Consider the following 14,624-nt stretch of genomic DNA (forward strand, 5'->3'; position numbering starts at 1 on the left):
GGGCAGATTGGAATAAGGTATCTCCTTTAGAATAATGAAAATAAGGGAACAATTTCAAAACTGAGCAAATCCCAATATTTTTTCTTATGCACAAGCTAGTAGAACTCTATTGCCCCCAAAGGCTGTGCTTCTGAGAACAAATGAAGATTTCAAGCTTGAGATTAATGGATTTTGCCAGATATTGATGTTAATACATATAAATAAAAGTAAAACAAAAAGCAGGTGCAGGTCAGCCATGATTTTACTGAATGGCAAAAGAGGTTTCAGAGTGAATGGGCTTTGCCTGTGCCAAATATTCTTAGAATAATGTACTAACACTAGCAAACTCCACAAACATAGACAGTAAGACGATTTCTATCTCACCCTCCTGTCAGGCTGCAATGTTGATTTGAAGACAATGAAGAATAGTATTTGACAGGATGTAATGGAAACACGACCACCAATCCATGTATTTCTGAAGTTACAATGATTCCTCGTGTTTGTTTTGATTTGCATTTGTATAATTATCAGATATAACATTCAGGTAGATTTCAACTGCTTATAGCATTATTGAATTCATAGCATTTTTTTCACATTAGCTAATTCTTTGCAAATATCATTTATCAAAAATGAAACATTTGTACAATACTACCTTTTTAAATCTTTGGCTATAAAGACAATCTGTTCCTTTTTCAGTTTGTGAAATCAGAGTTCAATGAACTGTGCCTGACTGCTCATCCCTTGTTGATACGTCTACTTGGATTCTTTACCAAAATGTAGTTAACTGAAGCGATTATAGGTAGATTCTTGAACAATGAAAGAACATTGAAAATATATTATTTTTTTGTATCATTCGATAATTGCATTTTAATGTAAATGTTGTGTTTGTAAGTGAACATAAATTAATAAATGTACACAAGTTTAGTCTTTTGGGCAGACCATTCAATTGATGGATTGTGAAGGCGGTCTAGTTGAGCTATGAGCTCTGTAGCTGAAATCATAGCAACAAGCAACCTTCACAAAGATTCATAACTTAGGTGATGTCTGGAGGAGTTGAGTTATTTGCAATGGGATGGGGTGAGGGGGTGAATAGAGTGGTGAAAATACATAAGGAATTATGCAAACCTTCTAAATTAATTGAACAAAGTTGATATTTTCTTTAAGACAAACCATCAATGAAGCCCACGGAAAGGTTTATTAAAAAGCTTTAAGCAAAAACTCTGAATTTACAAAAATATTTGCTACTGCAAATGTGGAACATGTTAAACTTAATTTTAAATTGAATTCTGTTAACATCATGGATAAAACTTATATAGATGATACTGTGGTCAATCTGATTTTAAAAAGATACCTTTAAACATCATATAATTTTAAGTGACATGACTCACCTTGGAGATGAAACTTGTTAAATGTCAGATTTATCCCAGACAGGGTCTAACATTTCATCAAATTGGGATAATATACAGGGTCTGTAAACTTGAGTGGCAAAGTAGCCTCCTGAAGCATGGCAGAAATTTAGATAAAAACTGTGGTCTGAAAACTATTAGCTTTGCCCTATGTGGAACTAAAAAATTAATGCAGCAGATAAGAAGACAAAATTTGATGTAGGATACGGAATTTGAGATGGCTTGGTTGTCAGTGAAGTTTCTCACAGGGTGAAGAAATTATAAATAAGAAAGGCAGCTTGAAAATTGGCGGTGGAGGCAGGAAACAGAAGTGTTACAATTCAAAGAGATTCTTTATATTATTGAAATGTATTTTATTTTGAACTCATTTGACTTTTGAAATAGCAAATACAAAAATGCTCAGGTGAACACAAGGAGCTTACCACAGCAGCCCTGAGGTTTGAAGGCATCAAGCATGAGTGATAAACTTAAAACTTAATTGAAATGGGTATTACCAAGTTTCTCAATTATATACAGTAAAATCATGACAATGGGAAGAAGAAGTTCAAGAATTTTATTATTATTGATAAACTGCCTATGGCGCTGTGCATAATTAATTGTGGAACATGATTATCTTCAAAAAATTGGTAATAGAATTGAGAGACCAATTTAGGTGCTTGCTCCAGGAAGTCACCAAATAATCAGAATATGCACTTCATTATAATAGTTGTCATAACAAAATTAATGAAAAATATTGACGGAACAGCTTGTGAATAAATGAACAGTACAGGAAGTAAGGTTTACGCTAAACATGCAAGATTGTTAACAATACATAGGTAAGTAGTTGCTTAAAGAGAGAAGATCGTAGTTTGAGATTTCAAAAGATAACTAGAGTTTAGTTTTTAAGAAGTCTGGAATCAAATTAGACTTAATCCACCCTAATTATATTTTTACAGAATGTTAGAGCTATGCATATAAAACATGATAAGTGCGCATAGAATATTTGAATGTTTCAGCTGCATTGAATGGAACTGAGGTAGGTAAGATAGCGGGAAATTATCACATTTCTGTACACAATTAAGTAATCAGCGAAATCTTGATGTTAACAGTAAAAATGTTGTATTCTGTATTGCTCAAATTAATTGAATGTTTATTCTGGTATACAGGAATCCAAGCTGATTTTACTACGATGAGGCAAGTGCTCGGTCCTAAATGTATAATTAAATATTCATTCTTATTTTTTAAAATTTGCAGGTCTTAAAGCCATGAAGTACTTACAAACTTCACTTCATTAATTTCTAGTTTCTATATATTTCTACAAGAAATCCCCTAACAGGTTTTGCCAGAGCAGTTTGTATCACATCATAATTAGGAATGTTACCAAACTTATTTATTGATAACCAAGTATTCCACATGTCTTTAGGATGTGTAATTTATAACTCAGACCTATGTTGAAGCAGCAACCAGCCCAGCTGGGCCCTGACCGATCTTCTGTCCACAAAAGGCAGTCTCTAGTGGTTTGAATCCAAGTTCATCTACTGGAATTCCAAATGCAGTGAGTTTTGCTTCATATGTTCGCAGCAAATCATTGTGAGCCTGTGTAAGAATTAGACTGTCAATTTTATTCCGTAATCCCACAGAAAATGTGCTTATAATTTTACATTAAAATTATCTTCTCCATATTACAACCATACAAATATAAAGAACCTTTATGAAAAAGTGGCAAACAGACCGTATTTGGATGGTGCCACCTCAGATTTCTAATTAATGCCTCAAATTAATGAATGAATTAACAGCAACTGTTATTAAAATAGCTGCCATATTGCTCATGTAAAAGAAGACTCTCACAAACAGGTGTGAAATTAATATGGGTGATGCTTTTTGGGAGAGGAATTTTGGCCACAACACTGATCTTCTCATTATTCAAATCCTACCTTGAAATTTTTAAAATTTACCTGAATAATCAGAATATGTCATGGATTTTACCTCATTCAAAAGCTGGCACTGTCCCCAGTACAATGAACATTTATTAATTAATTACTGGCACTTAATAGTCTAGAATATATAAACTCAGGCCTTTGATCAAGACAAGCACATCAAGGTGAGAGTATTTCTAGCTGAGATATTTGTTTGGATATATGATCTGCCAAAGGTTGTGTAATTCCTGTATCTCTTGAGAATTTTCAAATTTAAAAAGCTAATGTTTCTTTACTTTAGGTTTAACTATCAATTAATATTCAGGACCCACTGAGATATGGGTCATCATTACAAACTGTTTTTTGCTGGTAATTAATGAATCACAGTGGTACAGCATATGCAAAGCAAGTTGTTTCCTACAAGTTAGAAAATAATTAACTTCCATTCAAAAGTCCTAAAGCTTATTTAAAACAAGACTTAATTTTCAACAAGTGCCCACAAAATCAAGTGTATTGCGGTTTGGTAGTTGTTATTCCAACAAATTAATGGTGATTCTGGGTTAAAGAGACAGAAAGGGAAGAAATCACAATATTAGACTTGGTACAGAATGACAGCTTAATGTAACACAGAAGGTAGGCATTCAACTTGCTCTTTCGAACATATTGTCCATCGATAAGTTTTCAGTAATTTCTCAGATGAATTTTCTGAGGAGTGGCAATGCCACATAGTTTTTTTTTAGGAAAGAAAGGAGCTCCAAAATTTTTTTAGGGGCCATTTCGCTCTGGACTCTCTCAGAAATGCACACCTATGTTTCAATTCTGACAATTTCTTTGTAATACAGTAATGTCAGAGGAGGGCAAACTACATCTCCTGTTCACAGCACTCACTTGCTGTATTCTGAAATGTCAAGGTCCTGACAGCCACTTTGACAGTTTCTGTCAAGCCATAAGGACACAAGGCAAGTGTGTTGGTACGATGCTGGGAGGGTAGTGGGGATAGAGTGTCAGGGATAAAAGATGGCAGCTGGGAAATGTGTTAATGATGGTAGGATACCAGATGAGTAGTGGGTAGAGTGTCAGGTTAGTAGGATGTCAGCTGGGTAATGTGCTAGGTGAGTAGACTTACCAGTAGCATAGGGATTTAGTTGGGGAGCTATAAGATGCCAGGATAGGATACCAGATTGGTAGAGTGTTGGGTGCCACTAAAGTAAACTGTCAGGTAGGGAGCAGGGTGCCAGATAAGGAGATAATAAGATGTCAAATGGGTAGGATGCCAAGTGGGAACCAGGGCAAGATGTCAAGTGGACAGGGTGCCAGGTGGCAAGATAAGTGATGCAGTTTTAGGGTAGGTCGGGATATGTGGGAGAAATCAGGTCCAGTGAAGGCTGGTATTGGGTCAAAGTCATTCAGGCCCAGTGGTGGAGAAATCAAGTCTAATAGGAGGGATTGGGTCAGGTTGGCCCCTGTAAGGTCAAGGGGAAACGTGAGAGGAGATGTCAGATCTGAGGATGGTGCCAAGTTTCAGTGTGGGCATTTAAGTAGATGGGGGAGGTTTAGTTGCAGGTATCTGAGTACAGGGTCAATCAATAGTATCTCAGGATTAAGAGGTATTTCCTACGCAGTTCATTCACTGTATGCTATGATAGAGATTCCGCAAAGTCCACATGTATAAGTCCCATCTCTAATTAATGTCTGGTCAGCAGAAAATCTGGGCCAATTTGTTTTGTTAGAGACCAACATTAGCTGATGCCATCGGACTTTGACATGTTTCCTTTTGAAATATACTTTGTGCAAAGAATAACCATTTAAGAGTCTATAAATCTCAAAGAATAAAGCTATTAATAGCCAGGGTGGCTTTTGTCAAAACATAACAGACTTAGAACAATCTGTTGGTATGACACTGGCATGTTTCTTCCTAACTGAAGTAGAATATTCCAATATTTACTTTAGTTCAGCCTACAATATGGAACTATTTCTTTTCAAGTTCCATCCACTTCCAGCTATCTTCCTTTAAAGACAAAGACAATTGGACAATCTTCAAAACATTGGGGAATATTCAGAAAAATGGTCAACCGCCAAAGGTATGTGTGGCCTTTGTAGTATAAAGTTTAAATTTGATTGTTGGTATACTAATGAGACAGAATATATCATAACAGCACATGATACAGTATCTCCCTTGAAGCCTCATGGCAAGATAAAGCCATGTTTTTTTAAGTTAGGATCTCCCTAACTTCAGCAAAAACTGTATATGTTCTTTAACAGCACAACTGGAGCAGAAATATATGGTGACAGTGAGTGAAAGAACAATATGGAGTTACCTTCATCTTTACTGGGAAGCTTCAAGGCTTCCAATCCAAAAGTGCAGCTATATTGGTGTTGAGAGTTTACCCAACTATTGAACTATATCTGTTCTTGCTCTGAAGATGAAGTGAGCAGATCAGTACATATTGAGCAATATATAGTTGAGCAAATGATATTTAGAGAATCACAGAATCCACACAGTTTTGAAGCAGGCCATTCAGCCCATTGAGTCCACACCAGCCCTCTGAAGAGCATCCCACCCAGACCCACACTCCTACGTTAGTCTACACATCCCTTGGCTCTATGGACAATTTGGTATGGCAAATCCACCTTATTTGCACATCGTTGGACTATCGGAGGAAAACAGAGCAACTGGACGAAATCTAAGCAGACACGGAGATAATGTGCAAACTCCACACGGACAGTCACCGAAGGGTGGAATTGAACCTGAGTCTCTGGCGCTGTGAGGCAGCAGTCCTAACCATTGAGTCACTGTGCTCAAGAAAGACACTGACAAAAATAAAGCTATGTGCGAAGCAGTAATAAAAACATTAGATATTCACGTCAATCTACAGAAACAGATTTTGTTCAGTGGACTTAGAAGCATACCCAGAGGAAAGGGAAAAGCATTGATACTTCTGGCAATGGTCTGTACGGACATACAGAGGACAGCTAAAAGGATGAACTAATCAGGCAGCAAATTATTGGATGAAGTTTTATCTGATCCCCTGCAATTAGCGCACTATTTAACATTAACAAAGGCAATTTAACTGAGCAGACTAGCTGTAGTCAGGAAGCAAAACAAATCTGATTTGGGAAAGGGACAGAGCCACCTTATGGGATACAAAAGCAGAGATGACACAAAGAGAATTTATAAACTGCCCTTACCAACTGAAAACAATCTGGTAGAAAAAAACAGCCACAAAAATTGCTGTACAAAACAGCACAAAAGTATCTTTTTTTTAAAAAGGGTCGCTTTCAGATTGTGCATCATAGCAACAAGCTCGTATGGAATGAGTAAAAGAAGTCTTCAACAAGTGGCAAGATCCATGAAACAGAAAATATTGATGATATTGTGACACCTTTCCTTTAAGAGATCTTTTAGGACAGCAGTTTATAATCCTGATACTGACTATGATTGGAAAATATAAACATTCTGTGCAGTCACACATAAAACTAAATGGGCCAGGTGGTATAGAACTCAAGGATCCACAGTACGAACTCACACAATTGAAAATGAAACACTGCAACAGAATAGACATGTACTACTTTCTCCATAGTCGAAGCAGTCATCAAAACAGTCAAACAGAGCACAGATGATATGTTTATCAAGAGATCCAAGTGATAATTCAATTGCTGAATCAGGCAATTCTCCTTCTGTCCAGCAATGTCCAACACAGGACTTGTGAAATAACTTCACCAAAGCTGGTATCCCATCACCAAGTCACCCTTTATTTACAATATGCATAGCACAGTCAGTTCTGACACAATATGATAGTTCTGTTCTCATGCAATCTCGCATTATAAGAAGATCATGCAATAGCTATGCCATGTAAAGTCATGGGGCCGGAATCGTTTAATAGCCATTAAGGTAAGGAGAGTTTGCGTTCTACGAATAAGGTCTAAATTCTTCAATTGCATTAAAGCCAATTCGCGTTGAGGTAACACGTTATAGCAGAACTGATTGTAGTTAGACATTGGTCTGGCTTTCTCAGAGTGAACAGAACCTTTGACACTCATGTTTCTATTGGTCAGCCAGGACTCCCTCATTGGACCAGGTTAACAACCCCATCGTATGGCCGGCTGACCTCATTACAATCATTGCAATTTTAATTCCCAACCTCCTCCAAAGGAGTTAAGAACATGTTCAGATATACTAGCCAAGGTACCACATTAGGCAACCCTGTAGGAAAAAATAGTCAGGGGGAGATAGTGATGGGGTTAAGCCGAACTGTGTGATATGCCAATAAGACTATTTGCATCACAGGAAATGATTCAGTGTCATATGGTTTTGCAGCCTAATGACAAGATGTTGTTTTCTTTACTTTGAGGCTAAATGTTCTTTAGTAACACAAGAAGAATATTATAGTTTCCAGGAATTCAAGTAAATTGAATAATTTCCAAAATGCTTGGACGATTTCTGCATCATCAAAAGAAACCTCTAAAAGGTAAAGGAAGTTGTCCTCTATTGGAGAGCCCAGGGTTTGTTTTTGTTATAACAGGTATAAAAGGCTAAAAATATACTGTACTTAGTAGAGATTTTTAAGACCAAGTAAAATGGCTTCCAATGATTGGAAAGTTGATACCCAGAGTACAAAAATATAAGATGCTTAGTAGATATTCAATATGAGAGGAAAAGTTATTTTTATGTAATACAATGAGTGAAACCTACTAATTCAAGACAGAAAATGCAAATCCGTTAGAATATTAACTTAATGCAGTAGTAGAAGTCAATTACACATTTCACTCATACCTTACAAACCCGAGCCAGTTCATACTGCAAGTCCTTTATAACATTGTTCTTGGAGTCCAGGACATCCTGAAAAATAACCAAACAAGTAAGGCTACTGCGATATTCTACATATTGTAATAAGAGTTTTACATAATTTATGTTTGTAGTTCAAAATTTTAGAAGCAACTTCTTTCAATTCATTCTTGAGATGCAAGTATTCCAGTAAGACCAGCATTAATTCTCCAACAATTATTGCCCTTAAGCTGAGCAACTTTCTATTGTTCATATGTAACTACATCTATTGTTTTTTCTCTCTAGTGGGTTTGACACAACTATGCAATATCATTTCAGATGGCAACCACACTGCAGTGCATCTGCAGTAAGCTGGTTCAGGAAAGGATTGCAGATTTCCTTCACACAACATGAGTAAATCAGTTGGGTTTTTAAGGCAACCTGGTAGTTTCATGGTCACCATTACTGAGGCTGGAATTTTATTCTGGTTTTTATAATTAAATTTAAATCCCTCTCACAACTGTGGTCAGATTTGAACTCATGTCAGTAGAACATTCATCAAAGTCTCTGGATCACAAGTTCCAGTACCATTACCTCTATGTTACCATCCCCAAAGCAGTTTCACTTCACCTTTAAAGAAAGGTCATCCATATATTTCAGACAGTTACAGTTTCTTAGTTCAACATACATCTTGTCCAATAAGCGAAAATTGCATATATGTTTCCTGTGCCCTCAGGACATACAACAAAAAGTATACTTTGCACACTCCAGAAAGAGAATCAACATGGGTAGAGTCGGATGAAAACATCACAGAGTGGTTGCAAAAGAGCAATATTGAATGTATGAGAATGGAACAAGATGGATGTTTGTGACATGCCATGACAGCAAATATTCTGACAGCAACACATTCAAACCAGTTGTACCAGATGTTGAGCAGCCTTAAAGCGCTATGAGATTTTAAGATTTTATTTGAGTGTTCGGGAAGACTAAAAGTGGCTCTCTTTCATATTTAACACACCCACTTGATACCAGTACTCACTTTCCCTCTCAAACTGATCTATAATCCTGCTTTATAGAAGGGAAATGTGACCTTCTAACCCCTCAGATCTATGTTGACGGTGCATATTTGGTTCTTAAAACACACCGACAGTATTTATCAGATCAGAACCTGAATTTGGTTTGACCTCATTGGCAAAATTGGCAGGCATTGCAGCTGGTCTGTGTACTTCATGTTTGTTTGGGGGAAAAATCAAATTGTTCAGCCATGGATAGATGACAACTTTCATTAACCATGTCACCAATATTCCAGTCAATCAGAATAATGTTTGAGGATTAAAATGATAAATCTCACCTTTTTTTTTAGAAACTTTGTACGCCAATATGATGTGATTGTATTTGCTGTCATCTCTCAAATTATTTTGTTTAACCTCTTGCATGCAAATATGTATAAATTTGAAAAGTTTGTATTTATAGCTCCTTAAAGAATGGATCATGGAATCCAAACAGTGCCAGAAAAGGCCATTTCGCCCACTGAGTCTGGACCAGTGCCCTGAAGACTATACCGCCCAATCATCCTCATAACCTCACACTGAAGTTTCCCAATTGTAGCTCAACCTTCAAACTACAAGTAGTCAATGCACTATGACAAGGAGAGAGAAATAGAAAGGCAAAGCTTTCTGACAATACCTCCAGTTTGTGACTGATCATACTGAGTGCAGTGGGGTCAAGGTTGGAAGCAGCGAGGACCTCATTCAGTTGTGCTTCTTTCTTCTCTAGGCATTCAGACAGGACAGTAAGTTTCTGCTCAAGGATTATATTCTTCAAGCCAGTTTTCTGTTGAACCTCCTGAATGGCTTTGTCAAATTTGTTATACAGGTCATCCCGTTCTTCTTGAACCTCAATAAAAAGAAAATCTAAGTTATTAGATATGTGTAAAGTTAGGCAAAAACAAATAAACCCAGTTAATTATATTACGACTCATTCACATGTTGATGTTGATGGATGTTGGAAGGCATTATTTGAAATTATGATGATGAAATCTTGCTTTTCTCACCATTCTGAATATAGATTGTTTTTTTTTGTAAAAGTATCATAGGGAATGTTGCACATATACCAAATCACCTGTTATCTATATATTTTGTAAAGTTCATATGAATCGACATATTAACTATCTATAGATGGCTGTGTGAATGGTCATAGTTTCAGAAGAGCTAAATAATTGTTTTTATATTATAAAACTGGTAGTCATCTTTTTCCAATTTCGTTTTTAGTCTCTTGAAATTATTCTTGAACATACTTCATCTGTCTTAATTCCATGCTTGTTATTAAAATTTATCATTTGCAATCATCTTGCTGTCTATTTCACTCAGTTTATTTTGATTTACCATTGCCATCATTGTGAAAATACTTCTTGTGGCTTTGCTTTAGGAACTTAGGTACAGGATGTTTGTGGATCATGCTGGGAAAGTCAAGACTGCATCTTTTTAATTTTTCCTTTTCTTTGCAAACTAAACGTAAAAAGGACTAGGGAAGGAATTGCTGCACTAATTAAAAACATATTACTGGAACTTACTGGGGGTTGTGTTTAGATGCTTTCTTTCAAATAGTAAGTGAGGTGAGATAAGATGGCACAGCACCAGATGGCAGGGGCATTACTGATTTGGCGCATTCTGTAAATATTATAATTCCAGCCAGTGGAGATTTTTCCTGCAATTCCTGCTGACTACAATTTTATTACAGCTCAAAACTATGCTTGATCAAGTCCTGTCTTGACATCAAGGGCAGTCGTTCATTCCTCACCTCTGAGATGAAGCTCTTTTGTCCACATTTGGCCTAAAACTGTAATGAAGTATCGGACTGTTGTTCTGGTAAAACCCAAACTGAGAATTAGTGAATGGGTTATTGATGATTAAGTGTCACTTGGTAGTAGCATAAATGACACTTTCAACACTTTGCCAATGATTCTGAGGATATGCAAGAGACATACTGAGATAATTTTTACTTTGTTAGGTAGCTACATATTTTTGCAGCATTGGAACAGCCTGGCTGGAAATGCAGCTAGTTTTTTGTTCCTGTTATGGCAGAAGCCTGTGCCATATCCAGTGCACACAAGGCATTTCTAGATATTATGTGGCGTGAATTCATTTGGCTGAAGTAGGGCCTCTGTTGTGATTGGGTTTTCCATGGATGTCTGGATGGATTATCCATATGGCATTTCTGTTCCTAAAATGGTTGCAAACACTTCAGCTTGGACTTCTGCACTCATGCAGTGCCCCACCATTATTGGGCATGGACATGTTCATTGATCCACCTCTTCCCATTAGTTGTTTAATTGTCCATCATCCTCTAGGGCTGAAAATTGCAAGACAAGAGTTACAACTTGATCCATTGGATTGGTGAATACGAACTCTGACATTACATTGGTCCTTCCTGTTTCATATTTCTCATTTGAAGTGTTTTCAAAAAACTTGATGTAATGGTAGAATAAGAGATATGCAAGGCCATAAATTTAGAGATTATAGTTAATTCTATTGTCGCTAAACATTTACAGCCTCATGGATCTCCAATTTTAACTGGATCTGCTCTTAATCTACTCCATGTTACTTTATATGATGAAAGGTATCCTCAGTATAAAAGTGGGATTTCATCTCCACAAAGATGCAGTGATTATCATTCCCACCATTATCGTCATGAACAGTGGGATTTGGGACCGGTAGATTGGAGAGGATGAGGCCAAGTAGGTTTCTCCTTTATGTTGATTCTCTCTCCATCTTCTATAAGCCCAGTTTAATAGCTATGTCATTCAGGACTCAGTCAACTCTGACAATTATAATGCAACTGAACCAATCTTTGCAATCAACATTTAAGCATGCCAGCCAGACTACACTAACTCATCAGCTGAGGGAAGTCAGTAAGCAATAATCGGTAGGAATGCACCTTGTCCAAATTTTATCTGATGCCATAAATTGCTTGGAATCTGGAGTCAATGTTAAGGGCTCCAAGGAAAACTCCCTTCTGACATTAGGCTATTGTGTCACCAGTGGGAAAGGATGCCATTTTCAGAAAATTTCTGAGTACGGTACTGTTGCTTACTGGTGTGTGGGACAGCTCTCCCAATTTTGATATGTTCCCAGATGTTCATCAGGAAAACTTTATACTTTCAGTTGGGCTGGACATGCCTTTGACTTGTTGTGGTCAAATCCAATATCAAGGACAATATTGAATCAATATTATTCTTATTAGAGCAGTGTCAATAGATTGATACAAATGAATGACTTGCTAGTCTAGAGGGCAGTTAAGAGACAGTCAATCACATCGCTCTGTGTATGGAAACCCATGTGGATGAGGTAAGAACAAGACTACAGATTGATTTCCCTAAAAAGGATATTAAAGAATTAGATGACAATTCTGTAGTCATATGGTCACCATTATTAAAATTAACTTGCTAACACTTTTTCTTAAATACATTGGATTTAAATTCCACAACTGCCAGATCTTCGGGATGCTAAATTGCAAATCCTTGTAAACTTGTAACATAATGATGTCATCATTTTTCTTATGCTATGTTCCACAATTAAAATTCAAGGCTGAGATGAATTGACTTATTTTGTTAGGTAAGCATGTCATGGAGTATTGAGTTAAAGCAGTTAATGTGAGTTGAGGTACAGATCATCCAAACTACAGCAAAGAGCAAGCTACTTCTGTTCCTGTGGTCTGATTTTAGTTCACAACTTGTCTCACAACCAGTCATTCCAACTTTCCACCATAGCTTTAGAAGCAGGGTGACTCCTGCATATTTGAGAAGCTGCAATTTAGTGAATATTGTTACTGTAACCTACCTTGCAAAAACGCTGTTCCAATACTTCGTGCTCCCACCTGAACTGCTTCATTTCTTTGTCCATAAGGTTAAGCTTTGCTCTAGCTCTCTGTGAAACGAAAGATCATGCTGTATGTCACAATAATGGCTTTCACACTGACTGTTGAATTATTTTCAGAAGGCCTGTTGCCATTAACTGAAAATGTGTTGCTGGTCAAAGCACAGCAGGCCAGGCAGCATCTCAGGAATAGGGAATTCAGGAAAGATGAAGGGCTTATGCTCGAAATGTCGAATTCCCTATTCCTGAGATGCTGCCTGGCCTGCTGTGCTTTGACCAGCAACACATTTTCAGCTGTGATCTCCAGCATCTGCAGACCTCATTTTTTACTCTGTTGCCATTAACACAAACAATGGGCCATCCAAGCCACAAACCTTTTATTATTTAGGCACTCCTCATACCTTCTTGATTAACTGGCAGAATTATACAACGTATCTGTTTTTCCACAACAAGATGGGGCAGTGCTTCATCATGAAGGCTATCAGACCTGAATCTACCAAACCAACCATAATCTTATAGTTCTAGTAATCAAGTACTTAAAAGGAAAGTGGCTAGCCTGGCACAAATACAAGTAATAGCGTGATTGAACATTCTCCATTTGTCTGTCTGCAGCAACACCAACACTAAAGACTTGGCATCATATTTGACTTATAGTTAATTTGAATGGTAGCGTAAAATCAATTTCATCTAGCACTGATGATAAAGTTGGAATAATTCTGCTGTACCATAGGCCTGTTCTCTCATTACAGAGAGTTGGGGAGTTTAACCTGAGGATCACACACCTTAGGCAAGGGAGCAATTAAGAAAGACAGCCCTTCATGATAACATCAGATAGTGTGGGAATTGAACCCACACTGTTAGCATCACTCTGCATTTCGAATCAGCCACCCAGCCAAGTGAGCTAACCATACATTGATTACAAAGATTTCACAGAATCTCCAAATCCCATAACATCCAGTACTAATGAGGAACAAATCAACAAATATATACGAACACGAATGCCTCCAAGTAGTCTACCACCCTGACTTGGTTCACATTCTTAGAATAGACTGAATGGAGGAAAGGAGTGGTGTATTTGAGAGTGGAAAATCCCTTAGTTGACTGGAAAAATTTAATCATATGGGAGGCAGGTAGGTGGGCCAGGGAAAGCATGACAAGGCCTTTTGCCAAGGCAGCCATTTGGCCACTAGATGAAGTGATTGGTTTTCAGGGGAATTTTTGAAGGATGAAAGAAATGATTCAGTAGGGAAAAACGCTCCAAGGCTTTGTCATATGTGGCTGATGGCAAGTTAAGAGCAAAGGCAGTCAAGAGGCTCAGGACACAAGAGTTGAAGGTTTGTTATTTTTCAAGAGGTTAAAGAGATCAAGAAGGGCTGAAAGTCATGGAGTAATTTGCAAACAAGGTTTAAAATTTTGAAGTTAGTGGGTTGAGAACCAAATTAGCTCCACAAGCACAATGGCAGTGGGCAAGGAGTGGTCAGACCATATCTGCAGCGAGTAGAATTTTGAATGACTTCAAGATGGCGGAATATGGAAAATGGGAAATCAATGAGGAAAGCATTCGACCAGTTAAACATGATGATAACATGAATGATGGTGTTAACAGATGAGCCATAACAATTAATGGGAATTGAAGGTCTTTGTGCTGTTGAGGATAAAAGATTTGAGATAAACCTCAACAAGAGAAGTTGAAAAAGACTTGCAT

The 14,624-nt window shown here is 37.3% G+C and overlaps 1 protein-coding gene across 1 annotated transcript in view; it reads right to left on the reverse strand.

Moving 5' to 3' along the window:
* Nucleotides 1-2,307: 2,307 nt before the first annotated feature.
* gas8 (growth arrest-specific 8) overlaps nucleotides 2,308-14,624 on the reverse strand; it is a 33,403-nt gene continuing 21,086 nt past the window's right edge. The window contains exons 8-11 of the mRNA XM_060837645.1: nucleotides 12,884-12,970; nucleotides 9,732-9,941; nucleotides 8,055-8,120; nucleotides 2,308-2,960 (exon numbers count right to left, since the gene is read on the reverse strand). Of these exons, the coding sequence (XP_060693628.1) occupies nucleotides 2,811-2,960; nucleotides 8,055-8,120; nucleotides 9,732-9,941; nucleotides 12,884-12,970 (513 nt within the window). The 3' untranslated portion in view covers nucleotides 2,308-2,810. The remainder of the gene's footprint in view (nucleotides 2,961-8,054; nucleotides 8,121-9,731; nucleotides 9,942-12,883; nucleotides 12,971-14,624) is intronic.

Source organism: Hemiscyllium ocellatum, chromosome 17 (assembly GCF_020745735.1).
Source record: "Hemiscyllium ocellatum isolate sHemOce1 chromosome 17, sHemOce1.pat.X.cur, whole genome shotgun sequence".
NCBI lineage: Eukaryota > Metazoa > Chordata > Chondrichthyes > Orectolobiformes > Hemiscylliidae > Hemiscyllium > Hemiscyllium ocellatum.